General features: G+C 46.2%; 1 protein-coding gene across 2 annotated transcripts; it reads left to right on the forward strand.

Moving 5' to 3' along the window:
• Positions 1-5,619: 5,619 nt before the first annotated feature.
• KCNA4 (potassium voltage-gated channel subfamily A member 4) lies at positions 5,620-13,208 on the forward strand. Of its 2 annotated transcripts, XM_060303394.1 has the most exons (3): positions 5,620-6,022; positions 7,726-7,889; positions 9,114-13,208. In XM_060303394.1, the coding sequence occupies exon 3, from the start codon at positions 9,900-9,902 to the stop codon at positions 11,889-11,891; it is 1,992 nt and encodes a 663-aa protein (XP_060159377.1). In that variant the 5' UTR covers positions 5,620-6,022; positions 7,726-7,889; positions 9,114-9,899; the 3' UTR covers positions 11,892-13,208. The 2 variants fall into 2 exon arrangements, with proteins under 2 accessions (XP_060159377.1, XP_030720684.2); XM_030864824.2 differs by lacking the exon at positions 7,726-7,889.
• Positions 13,209-14,385: the final 1,177 nt, after the last annotated feature.

The following is a 14,385-nucleotide window of genomic DNA, read 5'->3' on the forward strand; positions in this document are numbered from 1 at the left end:
GAGTGGAGAAAAGTGAGCACAGAGCAGACATAATTTGGGGTATATTTCTTAACTGATCTGTACCTACTACAAATTTCTTCTGCATGAGAGCATCCTTCCTACAACTGTGGCCCTTGTTTTGGAAAGCATGTGCTGGACAAAGTCTTTATGGCACTTAACCACATCAGAAGTAATGTTGGTCTGATGAAGGAGAGATGGTCAGGGCTGTGATGGGTGTTGGCAGCCTGGAGGAGGCATTAACATTCTTAGGCTTTAGAGCAAAGGCCTGTTTTAAGCCTTGGTGATGTCTGTTCTAGGGGGTGAAAGGTACTGATCACAATCAAAATGGGGAAGATGGCAAAGCAGCCAACTCTTGAAAGAGTAGAATCCAGCCTGTACCATGGTCATTGACCATATTTAAAGGGACCTTCAGAGTCTGGAACACATTGTTGGCAGGAAGTATACCATGACCTCTTATTTTTATAAAAAGGCCCACATTTACTTATACGGGAAAAGCTCCTTGACATAAATTATTAGGAGTTAATATGGAAGGCACAGTGGTGGTAATGTCTGTAGGGACTGAAAACTATTCCATACCTAAACCTTCTTCTATTCATCTCTGCCCCAAGTTTGCCCCTGATTGATTGGTGCCCGCACACAAGGATGTGGGTGATTTTTATCTGCAGCAAGGTGGATATTTCATTTTAAGTGAGTCTCCATAACTGCTGTATATTCTAACCACATATAAGGAAAGCATAACAAAGAGCTAAAAGAATGAATCCACTTCACCTTGTTATAGTGTACAGTTGGCCCTCAGGACCCACTGGTTCTGCATCCATGCAGTCAACCAACCAATCTGTGGAAGCAGAACCTGCAGATACGGAGGGCTGACCATACTATGCCATTTTTATATTCATGGCTTTGAGTAACTTCAGATTCTGGTATCCACAGGGGATCCTGGACCAGAGGAACTACTGGATCTGACAGGGTGGATCTCAATAGCAGTGTCACCCCACATTGGTAGATTACTATTAGAGATGCGGTGCATTGCAAATTCTGAGTTACTTCAGTTAACGGACATTTCTGATTGATTTGCATTCAGAAATCTAAATCTGAGATGATTTAAGGTTCTGCCGACTCAATTTCACTCACTTAGCTTCTCAGATGCATTCGTAGATGGAGGAGAAAGATGTCATTGTAACCAAGAAGCCTGCAAATGCCTGCAACTCAGTCTATTTAGTGGATGCTGCAGCTGCCTATCTGCGTTTGCCCAGGGGAGTGTGTCATGCGTGTGAACCACATCTGTCCTGTGTGTAGAGGTGGAAAAAGGGTTGAGAATCCTTTCATGCAGTGTTTTGTCATAGACCGTAGTTCAGACTCCTGAGCGTGGCCTATCTAAGTCCACAATCACTGCTTCCCATTCCCATTCCATGTCGGATCCTCTGCTTCTCTTTGATTATTCTTACACTCATTCTTGCCATTCTTATTCAGTAAGCCTTTGACCCGTGGCTCCTTCTGGCTTGAGGACCTTTCTAACCTCAGTTAACGCTGCTTCTCTCTGCTCCTCGTGTGACTTCTATCAGACCCTAACCGCATGGGTGTGTTGATGCATCTCTCACCCCCTAGACCGCAGGTGTCCATCCAGGGCAGAGAGTAGCTGTCTTACTCCCCACTGTACCTACACAGAGCCGTGGTCAGAGAGTCAGGAAGTGAGTGGTTAGTCTTTCTCTCCAGGATTGATGTTTCCTCATTTAATGAGAAGTGATTATGCTGTTCTGAGGTCTTAAGACCTGACTAGTACTGGTATTCATAAAACGGAATGCAAGGTGGTGTGGCGAAAGGTCACTGAAAAATCCATCTACCAGGAAAAGCTAGCTGAGTGACTCACATTTCATAAGGAATTATGGGCTGCTCAGAACATCTGCATCCATCCATTAGGGAATGGGAAGCACAGAATCAAGTGCCCCAGAACTCTTTCCCCCTCACATCCCTTCAGAACTTTAAAAGGCCGATAGCTGGGAGTCTGGGGTAAGCAGGTATAAGCAATCTTCTCTGGGTTTTCTCCCAACACATTCACTGAGCTTTCTTGGCAAATGGAAGCCTCTTCCATTATTCATTCATTTTAGTACATTCTTATCGAAAGCCTGCTCTGGGTCAGGTATTGCGCTGGTTGCTCGGGATACACTGCCTGTATTCAGGGAGGTGTTGTGGGCTTCTGGGGGACAGAGAGGTGAAGTAAACAGAACGCTGCAATTCACTGGAGACCATGGTCCCCAAAGAGAACAAAAACATTTATAATGGACTTAGTTTGTATCCCACAGGGCCTTCTATCTGCTCTGTACAAAGGAAGATCTGCTGCCCTTTGCCCTTTTCTATATAAGCGTAAGCTTCATAGCGTGGTCTGGAATATTTGTATTACCACTGAGAGAATTCAAAGCCAGGGAGAAATTATGTGTGGTATTAGGTATATTTGGGTGTAGGGTGCTTGAAGAATTTTGACTAGTTGATGATTAAGAAAGGCAAGAAAATAATTTTTTCCTCTCCAGAGAAAACAGTTTGAAACTGAGACAAGGTAGATTTTTGTTGGTCACAGCAAAGAATCTTTCTGCTACTGTTTATCTGTGGGACTTTCTAGGAATCCTTAAGAGAATTTCAGGAAGAGAAATGGAATGTTTCTTGTTTGCTTTATAAAGAAATTCTTTTAAAGTTCAAAGAGGTCTGTGTGTGTGTGTGTGTGTGTGTGTGTGTGTGTGTGTGTGTGTTTGGGAATGGGGGGAAGCCTGAGTGAGGAGCATGCTCTTCCCAATTGGGGGCCGCCTACCTCTCAGGTTTCAGTTATTCCGTCCACGCCAGTGCCACATGCCCAGGTATTCTTTATGGCAGCCACTCCAATTCTCACATTCCTCAGACACATTTCCCCTTTCTTTGTCAATCCTTGCTTGCTTCCCCCAAATTAGATGCTACTCCATTCATTGCATCCCAGGAACACGTTTCTCATACCTCCATCAAAGCACATACCCCCTTGTTTCCTAAACTGCCTCTGTATCTGTAACAGCCAGTAGTTTGTGAGGACAGATGGGCATTAGACCACGTGGCATTATCATCACTAGCATGGGGATTGTCCACATTGCTGAGTCAACTGTTAAAGGCCCAGTTCTGCTAAATAATTAGCTATGTAACTTTGGGGCAAGTTCATTAACCATCATAAGCCTCAATTTCCTTCTCTATAAAATAGTGATAATAATAATCCCTATCACATAAAGTGTTTTATTTATGCAGATAAAATTAAACAATATGTATGCAAAGTATTTAGCAGAGAGCCAGAGAGCCGCTAGGTGGGCACTCAAAAGAGTGTTACCAGCCTTGATCAAGTTCTCAGTAACTGTATCTTGTATGACCTGAATGAACATCTTCATGAAAGTGGTTTTTCCTCAGCTGTGTTCTTGCTGTGGTGCTTTAGTTATTCAGATTCCTGATACCTAAGAAGTGTAAATATTTATAGAGACCTCAGGCATTTTAAACTTTAAAATTCTCTGGGCTGTGATAGGAACAAACAGTAAATGGAAGCATATTATGGAAGCATAATTCATAAAGTTTTAACATGACCCAATTAAAATGTCCAAGCTTCAATATACCTGTCTTTTGTGTATCATTCCATCTCAGTTTTCATCTCCCTGAAAGTATTTCCACAGTTGCTTCCAACTGATCTCACAAATTGCTTTTGGGAAACTAGTCCCAAGATCCTGTGCTCTCAGCCCTGCCTTCTACCATCCCAAGAAACATCCTTCTGGTGAGACAACAATAAACTCAACCATCTGCTTTTGGCATGTATGAAACTGCACAGTGACTACTACACATTGTGGCAGTACAGAAGGGATCTGGGGCCAGTGCATGGGATGTTTTTTACTTTTGGAGAAATCCACTCTCCCTACTTTCAGAAATGGATTATAGTGGGGCATGAATTGAGACAGAGCCTCTCTAGAGCTGGTGTGGATGCCATCTTTCTCTCAGTTCCTCCACCTGCAGTTGAGGCCAGAGGATCACAGATAAATTCATTCAGGACAAAGGTTCTAACTTTTGTCACTAACTGGAAGAAGTTAGGAAAACCAGACCCCATGTCAGTTTAATTTTTTTTCCTTTTCACCGATTACAATGCAATTTTTTTAGTTATTTAAAAAGATCCCTCCCCCCCCCCCAAAAAAAAAATCAAACAGGAACGAAAATCGGCCCTCCTGTTGTCCTTCGCCAAGCCAGCAGCGGTTAGGTGAGTGAGCACCGGGCATATCTATAATTCAGCTCGGGAATATTTCTCTTAATAATTAATAGAGCACCACAAAAGGAGGAGGCCCAACAGGGCCCTCGAACAAAGCTGTCAGCTGAGGACGACAGTGGCTGCCTTGGCGCCAACTGACCCCCCCGCAAGGTCGAGTTTGCTCCAGCAGTCCGGGCGCACGCCGCTGCTGCCTGCTTGGCCCATCAGAGAGGGAGCCGGGAGAGGTGCCCGGAGCCCCGTCGCCACCTGAGCTCTCTCTCTCTGTGTGTCTGTGTAAATTCTGACTTCCCACTTCTTTTGGCATATTCGTGAGAATTGCATATTTACATCGATGTCCAGGGGTATTTCACACGCCAGCCAGCTAATAAGCAATCCGAGAGTCCACCGGGGTGAGGACGCCGCTGCTAGCGCACTCGCCTGCCCACGGCGCGGGGGGGTGGGGGTGGGGCTTGGGGAAGTGCGGTTTTTGTTGTTTTATGGAGGTGGGTGGCATTGGAGATCCGACCACTACGTTAGAGACCTCCCGGCAGCCAAACCTCTTGCCAAATCGTATTTCTTTTTGGAGCAACAGGTTCGCCGAGGGCTCCTCCCACTCTTCCAAAGCCCCCCGCCCCCGGGGCGGACTTGCAACCTGCTCCTAGCGCCCCGACTCTCTCCTAACTCGGACCTTAGCCTCCCTGCGCAGCCCTTAGCCTGGGCCCGATTCCAATTTCAGTAATCCTTCCCTCCCAGGGGTCGGACACCTGCGGAAAGTCGGTCTCCTCCTCTCCTGGGAGTCCCGACCCCCGACTTGAGGCCGGCAAACTCTCTCTCTACAAGGGAGGCGGAGGCCGAGGGGCCTGGACGCGCTAGCAGACGACTAGAGAGCTCCGGGCTGGCGGCCTCGCAGAGATACACCCGGGCTCCCAAACCCACAAACCCGTTATGGTGCCGGGGCTGGTGGGTGGGATGCCGGGGGAGATGCAGAGAAAGCGGGTCGGGGAGAGGAGAAGACGCCCAGAAGCACCCTGCGGTCGAGACTGGACCTGCCGTCGAAGTCACCCCTTCCAGCCTCTCTTGGCGTTCCTGCTCTGCCGTCGGGACCCCATTTCAGCTCTCCAAAGGGGACACCTCTCTCTCCGGGATTAGCTCCTCGCCTCTGGGGGCGCAAGCCAGGGGATCCTGGAATGGTTCCCACTGGCTCCCCGGAGCCTTGTTGTCAGGGGGCCGCAGCCGGGGGGCTGGCAGTCGCGGCGTCGTGACTGCGCCCGCCTCGCCGCGCCGGGAGGCGCCCCCGGTGACCGCCGTGAACGCCACACCCTCGGACGGCCCTGGCCCCGCCCCCGGCCGGCGCGCGCTCCCGGCCAGGGGAGGCGTGTGCTGCTTCTGCAGCCAGCGAGAGAGGGAGAGGGAAGGATATTGGAGGAATTCGGGATTAACAAGTGATCGCTGCTGTCTAGGATTTTGTTTCTTTTTCTGGGGAACCTTGACTTTCTTTCCCTGTCGAGCCCTTCTGTGCTGAACTCCCGAGGAACCAGGAGTCTTGGGGTCCTCCGTGGGGCAGCCCCGATCCCCACCCCCGGGCTCCAGCAGCGAGGATTCTGTGCACCCCCGCTGGCCAGGCAATAGAACTTGTTCCGTGGATATCTTGGAGCCTCCACCTGCCACACCGGAGTGATTCCTTCCACCCCCAAGATCATTCTTCCCCTCCTCCAGCTGTTGCAGCTTGAGGGGGGAAAAAAGCCAACCGGGAATTTTCTTTATTTTTATTTTGCACCCCGCCTGGGAATGGTAAGTATGATACCTCTCTTATCTTTCCTCTACTCTGTTGGCTGTTAAGAAACAGTGGACATTTGAGGGATAAATAATATCGAGAATGTGACAGAAGGGCATGAATGGAAGGCTGTTAAAAATAAACCAGGAGGTGGGAGAAGGGAGGTGCAGATGCTGTGCGGCTTTCCGGGGGGCCAAACAGTTGTTATTTTCCCAACCCAAGGGATGGGGTGCGTGCGCCCTGCTTAATGTGCCTGAGCGGGAACCTAGGTCTGGAGGCAAGGGCGCGATTAAAGATGTCGTTTCCCAACGAGGTGGGGTTTAGATTTAGCATCGTTTTGCCTCATCCCAGACTCACTGGTTCGGTTTCTTTGCGAACAGCTGGTGAACGGGTTTAAATTGCTGCTTCTCCCAACATTTGGGTTTGCGTGCATTTTCTGAGCATTTGAGCAACACATAGGGACTGTATAAATGGCGTGCGTTGAAGTGTATATTTCTCACGGTATTGGCCCTTGGAATTCTCTCTCTCAGTCTTCTCTTTCTCCTTTTCTCTCTCTGATAAGCTTCAGGTACCACCCTAAAACAGTTGCAGGAATTAGCACTGAGAGATGAAAACAGCCTTGTTGGAGGGGGGGTGAGGAGGGAGGGGCGGGATGCTGGGCTCTTGTTTGGGGGCACAGGGATTGGGGAATAGGTAGTCAGCAAAATCCTATTAGTTGGTGGTGTTTAAAAGGAAGGGACATTACCCTGTGAAGGTCTCCCCCATAAAGTCTCCCGAGAGTTGACTCGAATAGATTCTCCTAACATGAATACCTTGAGTTGAGAAGGAAGAGAGATTTTAAACTAGTCTGATTTGCTGGTTGGATTTTTTCCTCTTTTTCTCTTTTTTTTTTTTCTTCACTCTCTCCCTCCCTTTTTATATCCTCCTCCTCTTCTTCTAAGATCAGGGATAGTGAGGTAACTGGAAGCAAATTAGAAGGAATGTGATTTGCTTTTTGTACAGTGGGGGAGGGAGTTAAACCAAAATGAACAAACCCAAATAAATGAATAAGTAAATAAGTAAATAAGAAATTATTTGGTGTGAAGGGGGCAAGTCTAGCTCTCCTGAAGAGTTGATTGTGAATTAGAAGACCCTCTAACTGGTGACCTTCTGGGAGTCAGCTGGGTGGAAGAGGGGGTGTGCATAGTATACAAATTTACAGGCACTTTGGTTACACTGGGGCTTTATTTAAATAGTGTATTATAACTGCTTTGAGGGGTTGGGGAAGAAACTGAGCAAACTCTACAGGCAATTTGGCTTGTGTGAAAGTCTTTAAAGGATGTTGGCCTGACCCTCCACAGTGAAGACAGAGATTTGGAGACCTTGTGAGAGTGAACATTTCAGAGTATGAGATGATGTTAGGAGTCAGGCAAAGGAAAGGGATGTCATTCCAAAAACCCTCAGAGGTGTATTTTCTGGGTTTTGTGTCCCCAGTCAGGCTCACCTCTTGCCCTGGGAGAATGTGTATGATCACATTAGAATGTGTGATTGGGAAGACCTTTGCTTGCCACTTCCCTGCTTGTCACTTGGTAAAACCCAGGTGTATTTAGGCTTCTAGGCTGACACAATTCAGCAAGGAGCAGCAGGTGGTCAAGCACTGGGTCCTGCTAATGGCTCCAAGTGCTTCCGGTAATAGAGGCTGGTAGGTGCCCTGAATTATGGCTGTCATTATCTTCCCCAGTTCTCTCGGCCACTCTCTGCATTCTTGGAAGTCCTGTTGGACAGAGTGAACGGAAGAAGCAAGAGGAGACAGGAGAAGCAAGATTGGGGCAGGAGCATTTACACGTCCTGGCAGAGGAGATGAGTTAGTTGGACCTACGGAGAGCAAACTAAGGAAGAAGAAAGGTCAGGAATACTAAGTGACAGTGGGGACAGAGGAGGGCTGCAAGGAAGATGTGATCAGGAAGTGGCAGATTGGAAATAAACGGGGCGAGGTGGGGGAGGGAAGGAAAAGAGAAGGGAATTTGGGGGATGGGAACTATGGTTAAATTATAGGGAAGAAAGTATCATAGGCTGAAAACAAAGTGCACACAAACTGGGATTTGAACCATGAGGAGATAGTCCCTTGAGCAAAGTGTAGGAGGAAGCATCTAGGTGAACATGGGGAACTGCAAGGAGAGAAGATGATTATTAGAGAAATGGAAACTGGGATAAGCTCCTAGGCTGTGGGCAGTATGGAGTGTTCTGGAGTCAGGGGAACAGAAAAACAACAGCAGGGACACGCTTCAGCGAGTCAGGGAGTGCCAACATAATACAGGCCATTGGTGAGTCTCAAAATGTCCTGGATGTCCTCACGTTCTGCCCTTCCCCCGCTTAGACAATGCTATGAGGACATACGCATTTGGGGGTGGGTAGATTGACCATAAAATGTTATTATGTTGTTAATAACCGCCAGCCTTTATTGATATTCCTCATGTACAAGGCACTGTGGTGTTCTGTCAACATCAGTTATCTCATTTATCCTCTCAAAAGTGGGATGGGGGGAGGTTGTATTATTATCTACACTTTGTAGATGAGGTGATTGAAGATTGTTTAAGTGGTGGAACCTGGATTAAAGAAAACTGTTTTTTCCGACTTCTCTAATCCTGAATCAAGACAGAGAGGGGTGGACGGCCACTAAATTCAGAAATATTTTATGTGGAAATTTAAAAAAATGCCTTGAGATCCATGAATGACGGAAGCAGCTGTAAAGTGACAGCATTGTTATTGTGGAATGAAGAGAGTGACAGTGAGAATTAAGACCTGGCATTAGAGAAAAGGTGGATTGAAGGAAGAGCCATATGGGTCAAGAGTGGAGAGAGGAAAAAATAATTGAGTTGCCACAAAAGTAGACAGTGCTGAAATATATCCAAAGAAGAAGGAAAGAAGGATGTTTAGTGAGAAGGAGATTGAACAAGCTGCCCCATACTACTCCTTGGAAATTTATAGTCGCTTTGGTGCTTTATATAATGGCTTGCTTGCTTGAGGACAGGAGAAAAAAGTATATGTGAAGGAAACGCTCAGTTTGCTCTTTATTATTTGATTCTCCTTTTTATTTTTCTCCTATGCTTGTTTCCCCTCCTTTTTCAGGTGAAGTGGCTTCTTCTGCATGATTTTAGCTGAAGGATGCTCTGCATTTCCTTGATTTCTATGGAGACCTCAGAGCTGGGCTTGCCCCCACTGACACCTCATCTTGCACCTTCTCTACCTCCCAAGGTCTTTGCCTCTAAAGCTAGCTCGGCATTGCCCCTGGGTCCAGGAAGCCAGTGATGGATTTAAGGGGAAAGCCTGGAGAATCATCCTGATAGGCTTTGAGTGGCAATGTCTGGACATACTTCAAGTCACATGTTAACATGGGTCAAGCCATCACTAGAAGGCAAGTGCTAAGACTTAAAGGCTTATTTGCATTTTATTTAAATTTGCTGGACTGAGCTCTGGACAATTTCCATGGCAGAAAAATATATTCCATTTTCTAGGCACGACTGCTGGCTGTTGGATACTTGCTGCCTTTAAATCTTGCAGCATCAATACCACATTCTAGACGTTATTTCCCACTTTGAACATCCCCCCCCAAAATAAGTGTTTGGGAGACCCCAACATTTTCTGACTTAGGCTTGAAAGTGCCAGGCTGTTTCTCTGGAGGAACCAAGCTCTGGAGAGCAACACTGAATCCCTGGGAAGAGAGAGCATGGGGTGTGCTGATTTAAAAACAGAAAATGCAAAGTTGGACTGAAAATATCCTTAGTCTTCCAAGCAATCTGCTTAAAGGTTCCAAACTTACCTTAATTTGGTGAGAAAAGAAGCTGCCCTATTTTTCTTTCTCCTTCTTCTTCTTCTCCTCCAACTGGAACCAGCCATTTCCCCCAAACCACCACCATGGAGGTTGCAATGGTGAGTGCGGAGAGCTCAGGGTGCAACAGTCACATGCCTTACGGTTATGCCGCGCAGGCCCGGGCCCGGGAGCGCGAGAGGCTGGCTCACTCGAGGGCGGCTGCGGCGGCTGCTGTCGCCGCGGCCACAGCTGCTGTGGAAGGCGGCGGGGGGTCTGGAGGGGGCGCCCACCATCACCACCACCACCAGCTGCGTGGGGCCTGCACCTCCCAAGACCTTCAGAGCGGCCGGGGAAGTAGGAGGAGGAGGCGACAGCGGCCCGAGAAGAAGAAAGTCCACCACCGGCAGAGCAGCTTCCCTCACTGCTCCGACCTGATGCCCAGTGGCTCCGAGGAGAAGATCCTGCGGGATCTGAGTGAGGAGGAGGAGGAAGAGGAGGAAGAGGAGGAGGAAGAGGAAGAAGAGGAGGCAGAGGAGGAGGAGGGAAGGTTTCGCTACAGCGAGGATGACCGCGGCGATGAGTGTTCCTACACCGACCTGCTGCCCCAGGACGATGCGGGCGGCGGTGGCGGCTACAGCTCGGTCCGCTACAGCGACTGCTGCGAACGCGTGGTGATCAACGTCTCGGGCCTGCGCTTTGAGACCCAGATGAAAACCCTGGCCCAGTTCCCCGAGACTTTGCTGGGGGACCCTGAGAAGAGGACTCAGTATTTCGACCCTCTGCGTAACGAGTATTTTTTTGACAGGAACAGGCCTAGCTTTGATGCCATCTTATACTATTACCAGTCAGGGGGCCGCCTGAAGAGGCCCGTCAACGTACCCTTTGATATCTTCACGGAGGAGGTCAAGTTCTACCAGTTGGGGGAGGAGGCCCTGCTCAAGTTTCGGGAGGATGAGGGCTTTGTGAGAGAGGAGGAGGACAGGGCCTTGCCGGAGAATGAATTTAAGAAGCAGGTTTGGCTGCTCTTTGAGTATCCAGAGAGCTCCAGTCCCGCGAGGGGCATAGCTATCGTCTCGGTCCTGGTCATCCTCATCTCCATCGTCATCTTCTGCCTGGAAACCTTGCCAGAGTTTAGGGACGACAGGGATCTTATCACAGCACTGAGCACAGGCGGGCACAGTGGGTTGTTGAACGACACCTCGGCCCCCCACCCAGAGAACTCAGGGCACACGATATTCAACGACCCCTTCTTCATTGTGGAGACGGTCTGCATTGTGTGGTTCTCCTTTGAGTTTGTGGTTCGCTGCTTTGCTTGTCCCAGCCAAGCCCTCTTCTTCAAAAACATCATGAACATCATTGACATTGTCTCCATTTTGCCTTACTTCATCACGCTGGGCACGGATCTGGCCCAGCAGCAGGGGGGTGGCAACGGGCAGCAGCAGCAGGCCATGTCCTTCGCCATCCTCAGGATCATCCGTCTGGTCCGAGTATTCCGGATCTTCAAACTCTCCAGGCACTCCAAGGGCCTGCAGATCCTGGGCCACACCCTCCGAGCCAGCATGCGGGAACTGGGCCTTCTGATCTTTTTCCTCTTCATTGGGGTCATCCTCTTTTCCAGTGCTGTGTATTTCGCGGAGGCGGATGAACCGACTACCCATTTCCAAAGCATCCCAGATGCATTTTGGTGGGCTGTGGTGACCATGACAACTGTGGGCTACGGGGACATGAAGCCCATCACTGTGGGGGGCAAGATCGTAGGGTCTCTGTGTGCCATTGCAGGCGTCTTAACCATTGCTTTGCCAGTGCCAGTGATTGTCTCTAACTTTAACTATTTCTACCACAGAGAGACTGAAAATGAGGAACAGACACAGCTGACACAGAATGCAGTCAGTTGCCCGTACCTCCCTTCTAATTTGCTGAAGAAATTTCGGAGCTCTACTTCTTCTTCCCTGGGGGACAAGTCAGAGTATCTAGAGATGGAAGAAGGGGTTAAGGAATCTCTGTGTGCAAAGGAGAAGTGTCAGGGAAAGGGGGATGACAGTGAGACAGATAAAAACAACTGTTCTAATGCGAAGGCTGTGGAGACCGACGTGTGAATCTCCTTCACCACCCGCCACTGCCCCTCCCCCCAATCCCAGCATCTCCAAATATATTTATGCATAGAGAGTGCAGTTATGAAAATGATATATGCAAATGAATCCAATGCATACAGTAGTACGCCATTTAATGGTTATACATGGCATAATTGTTACTAAACTTGTATTACATATCAAACAAATGATACATCTTGGAGAAGAGGGAGGCTTAAATAGGAGCAAATCTATCTTTATATTTTTTATTAGAATGCAAGAATTTTGCACATTAACTGGAGGAGGTGTTAAAAGTAAAGATGGTTCTGTGGAGAGAATGTGTATGTGTGTGTGTGTGTGTGTGTGAGTGCTGCGTGCGTGTGTGTATGTGTAAGTAAATTGTCAACGTTGTTAGTAATCGTGCAGTGATGGGAAAAGTTGGCATTTTGAAGTATTTACTATGTAAGACCTAATGAATTTGAGCTGTCATTTATCAGTGCTTTAATAGCATTTCATGTCTTTGGATTCCATAGCTGTTGTTTTTTAAAAATTGTAAGAATTACTATGTAGAAAAAAAAGAAAGTGGATTATTTAATAGACGATAGGTTACAGTTTTATCTTGGATTTAATTAAAGTTTATTTTTAACTGGAAATTAACTTTTAAAAAGGCTGCAGGGGCCTTTAGAAATTGATTATATTTTATTATTAATTTTGGGGAGATGTGACAGCAAATGCCTAACAATGATGGAAGAAATGAAATCAGAGAAAATGTAACAAGTTTTGTTCACAGATAACAGAACTGGAATTTTCTTTCTTTCTTTTTTTTTTTTTCCTTTTCCTTTGCACTACTTTATATGCTGGGGATTGAGAGAGACTTCATACTGTGAATGTTTACTAATGTAACAGTTCAATGACAATCATTGGAAGAATGATTTCTTAGTCTTATTTTATTGTTCTCTCATTTTCTTTGTGTGAGAAGAATGGCCACAGAGATAACAGCACATGATTCCCTTCTCTTCTTAAATCTAAATAACTGATCTGCAAAGGGACTATGAAGTCAAATTTAGCAACTGAATCTTTTGAAATTGCTCTGTTACAATGATGCTTCTGAAACCATACTATTTTAAATATTCTTCTGCCTTTAAATCCAGAATAATTTAACCAAAGTTAATGCATGCACTGAAAGAATTCTTGAAGAATTAAGACGCCCAGCAGCTACAGTGATTATGGCTTAAGAGCTTTCTATTAAATGTGCAACATAAATTCTAGATTTATTAAGTTTATTTATTTGTGTAGCGACATAAGTGCAGAATGTGGGGATTCACCTCAGAATTTAGCATTCTATTTGCTAAAATTGATATAAGAAAGAATTGTGTCAAAACATTTGGCTTCCACATCACCATCATTATCATTTTTATTAAAGGAATTAGTGACACATGTAACTGCATTTAACTCACGACAAGATGTTCTAGAATGTGAGGTAACAGCTAGTGATCCAACTTACACTGTTAAGTCATAATGAGATGTAGGTCAGCAAACTCAGAATACATAAGAGGCCTTATTCTCCAATATTTCAACTTCTTTATAAAGTTGTTGTTCTGAAGTCTGGGGAAAAAATGCTATGTAGGGTATCTCAGCACGTAATGAACTCTGACAACTGCGAACTTTAAAAAAAAAAAAAAAGGGCTAGAATCGCTTTACTCAAGCCTTTTAATCCCAGGCCATCATTTGATAATAATATAAATCTTACCTCTCCTTGAATGATATTTAAAATTCAAAGTAAATTCAATGTTAGGTTTAAAACCAAAGCTACCCCCTTCTCTTCACCCCTTCACCACCACTTTAGAGAAACACCTCTCAAGAACACATTTTGGAGAATGAAAAACCGCCAGGGGTAGGGGGGGTGTTGATTGAGTGCAGACCAAAGATCTCTAGTGGACAATGGAGAGTGACAGAACAAGGAAATGCCATCTGTAACAAGACTTCAAAGGTGACATTTTAATATATTTTGGATTTAGAGCAAAAAATGTAACAAACATTAGACTAGGGGTAACACTATTTGGGTTGGTCACCGTTCATTTGGGAAAGTCACTGTTAATCTCTGTACCCCAGTTTCCTCATTAGTGAAAAAGAGGGCGCGTAAAGCATTTGTTACATCACAGAGTTGTTATGGGAGGCAGATGAGAACATGTGAAACCTCTGAAATGCCGAGTTCCGTAAAGATTTCTGATGCTATGTCTAAATTGTTTAATCTTCCTCTGGGAGAAAAAGAGACTTAGAACCCATGAGTTACATCTGCTTTATTAGGATATTGTGAAAGTAATGGGTAATTTCTTTAATTTTGAGCTCCTTACAAGAAGTTGATTCGCAGATACAAGATAGCCTGTCACTGAATAATTACTTCAGTTTCTTCTTTTGGGGGAAGATCCCAGGCATGTCATGGTATAAAAAGTTGGCTCTGTGGACAAGGTACTGTGTAGCTTTTGCTGTACCCAAGTAGGTCAGATTATATCTTAATATA

Source organism: Globicephala melas, chromosome 8 (genome assembly GCF_963455315.2).
Source record: "Globicephala melas chromosome 8, mGloMel1.2, whole genome shotgun sequence".
In the NCBI taxonomy this organism is placed as follows: Eukaryota; Metazoa; Chordata; class Mammalia; order Artiodactyla; family Delphinidae; genus Globicephala; species Globicephala melas.

Excerpts from the sequence above, each read along its gene's own strand:
- KCNA4 (XM_060303394.1), top strand. The coding sequence starts at position 9,900 with ATGGAGGTTGCAATGGTGAGTGCGGAGAGCTCAGGGTGCAACAGTCAC.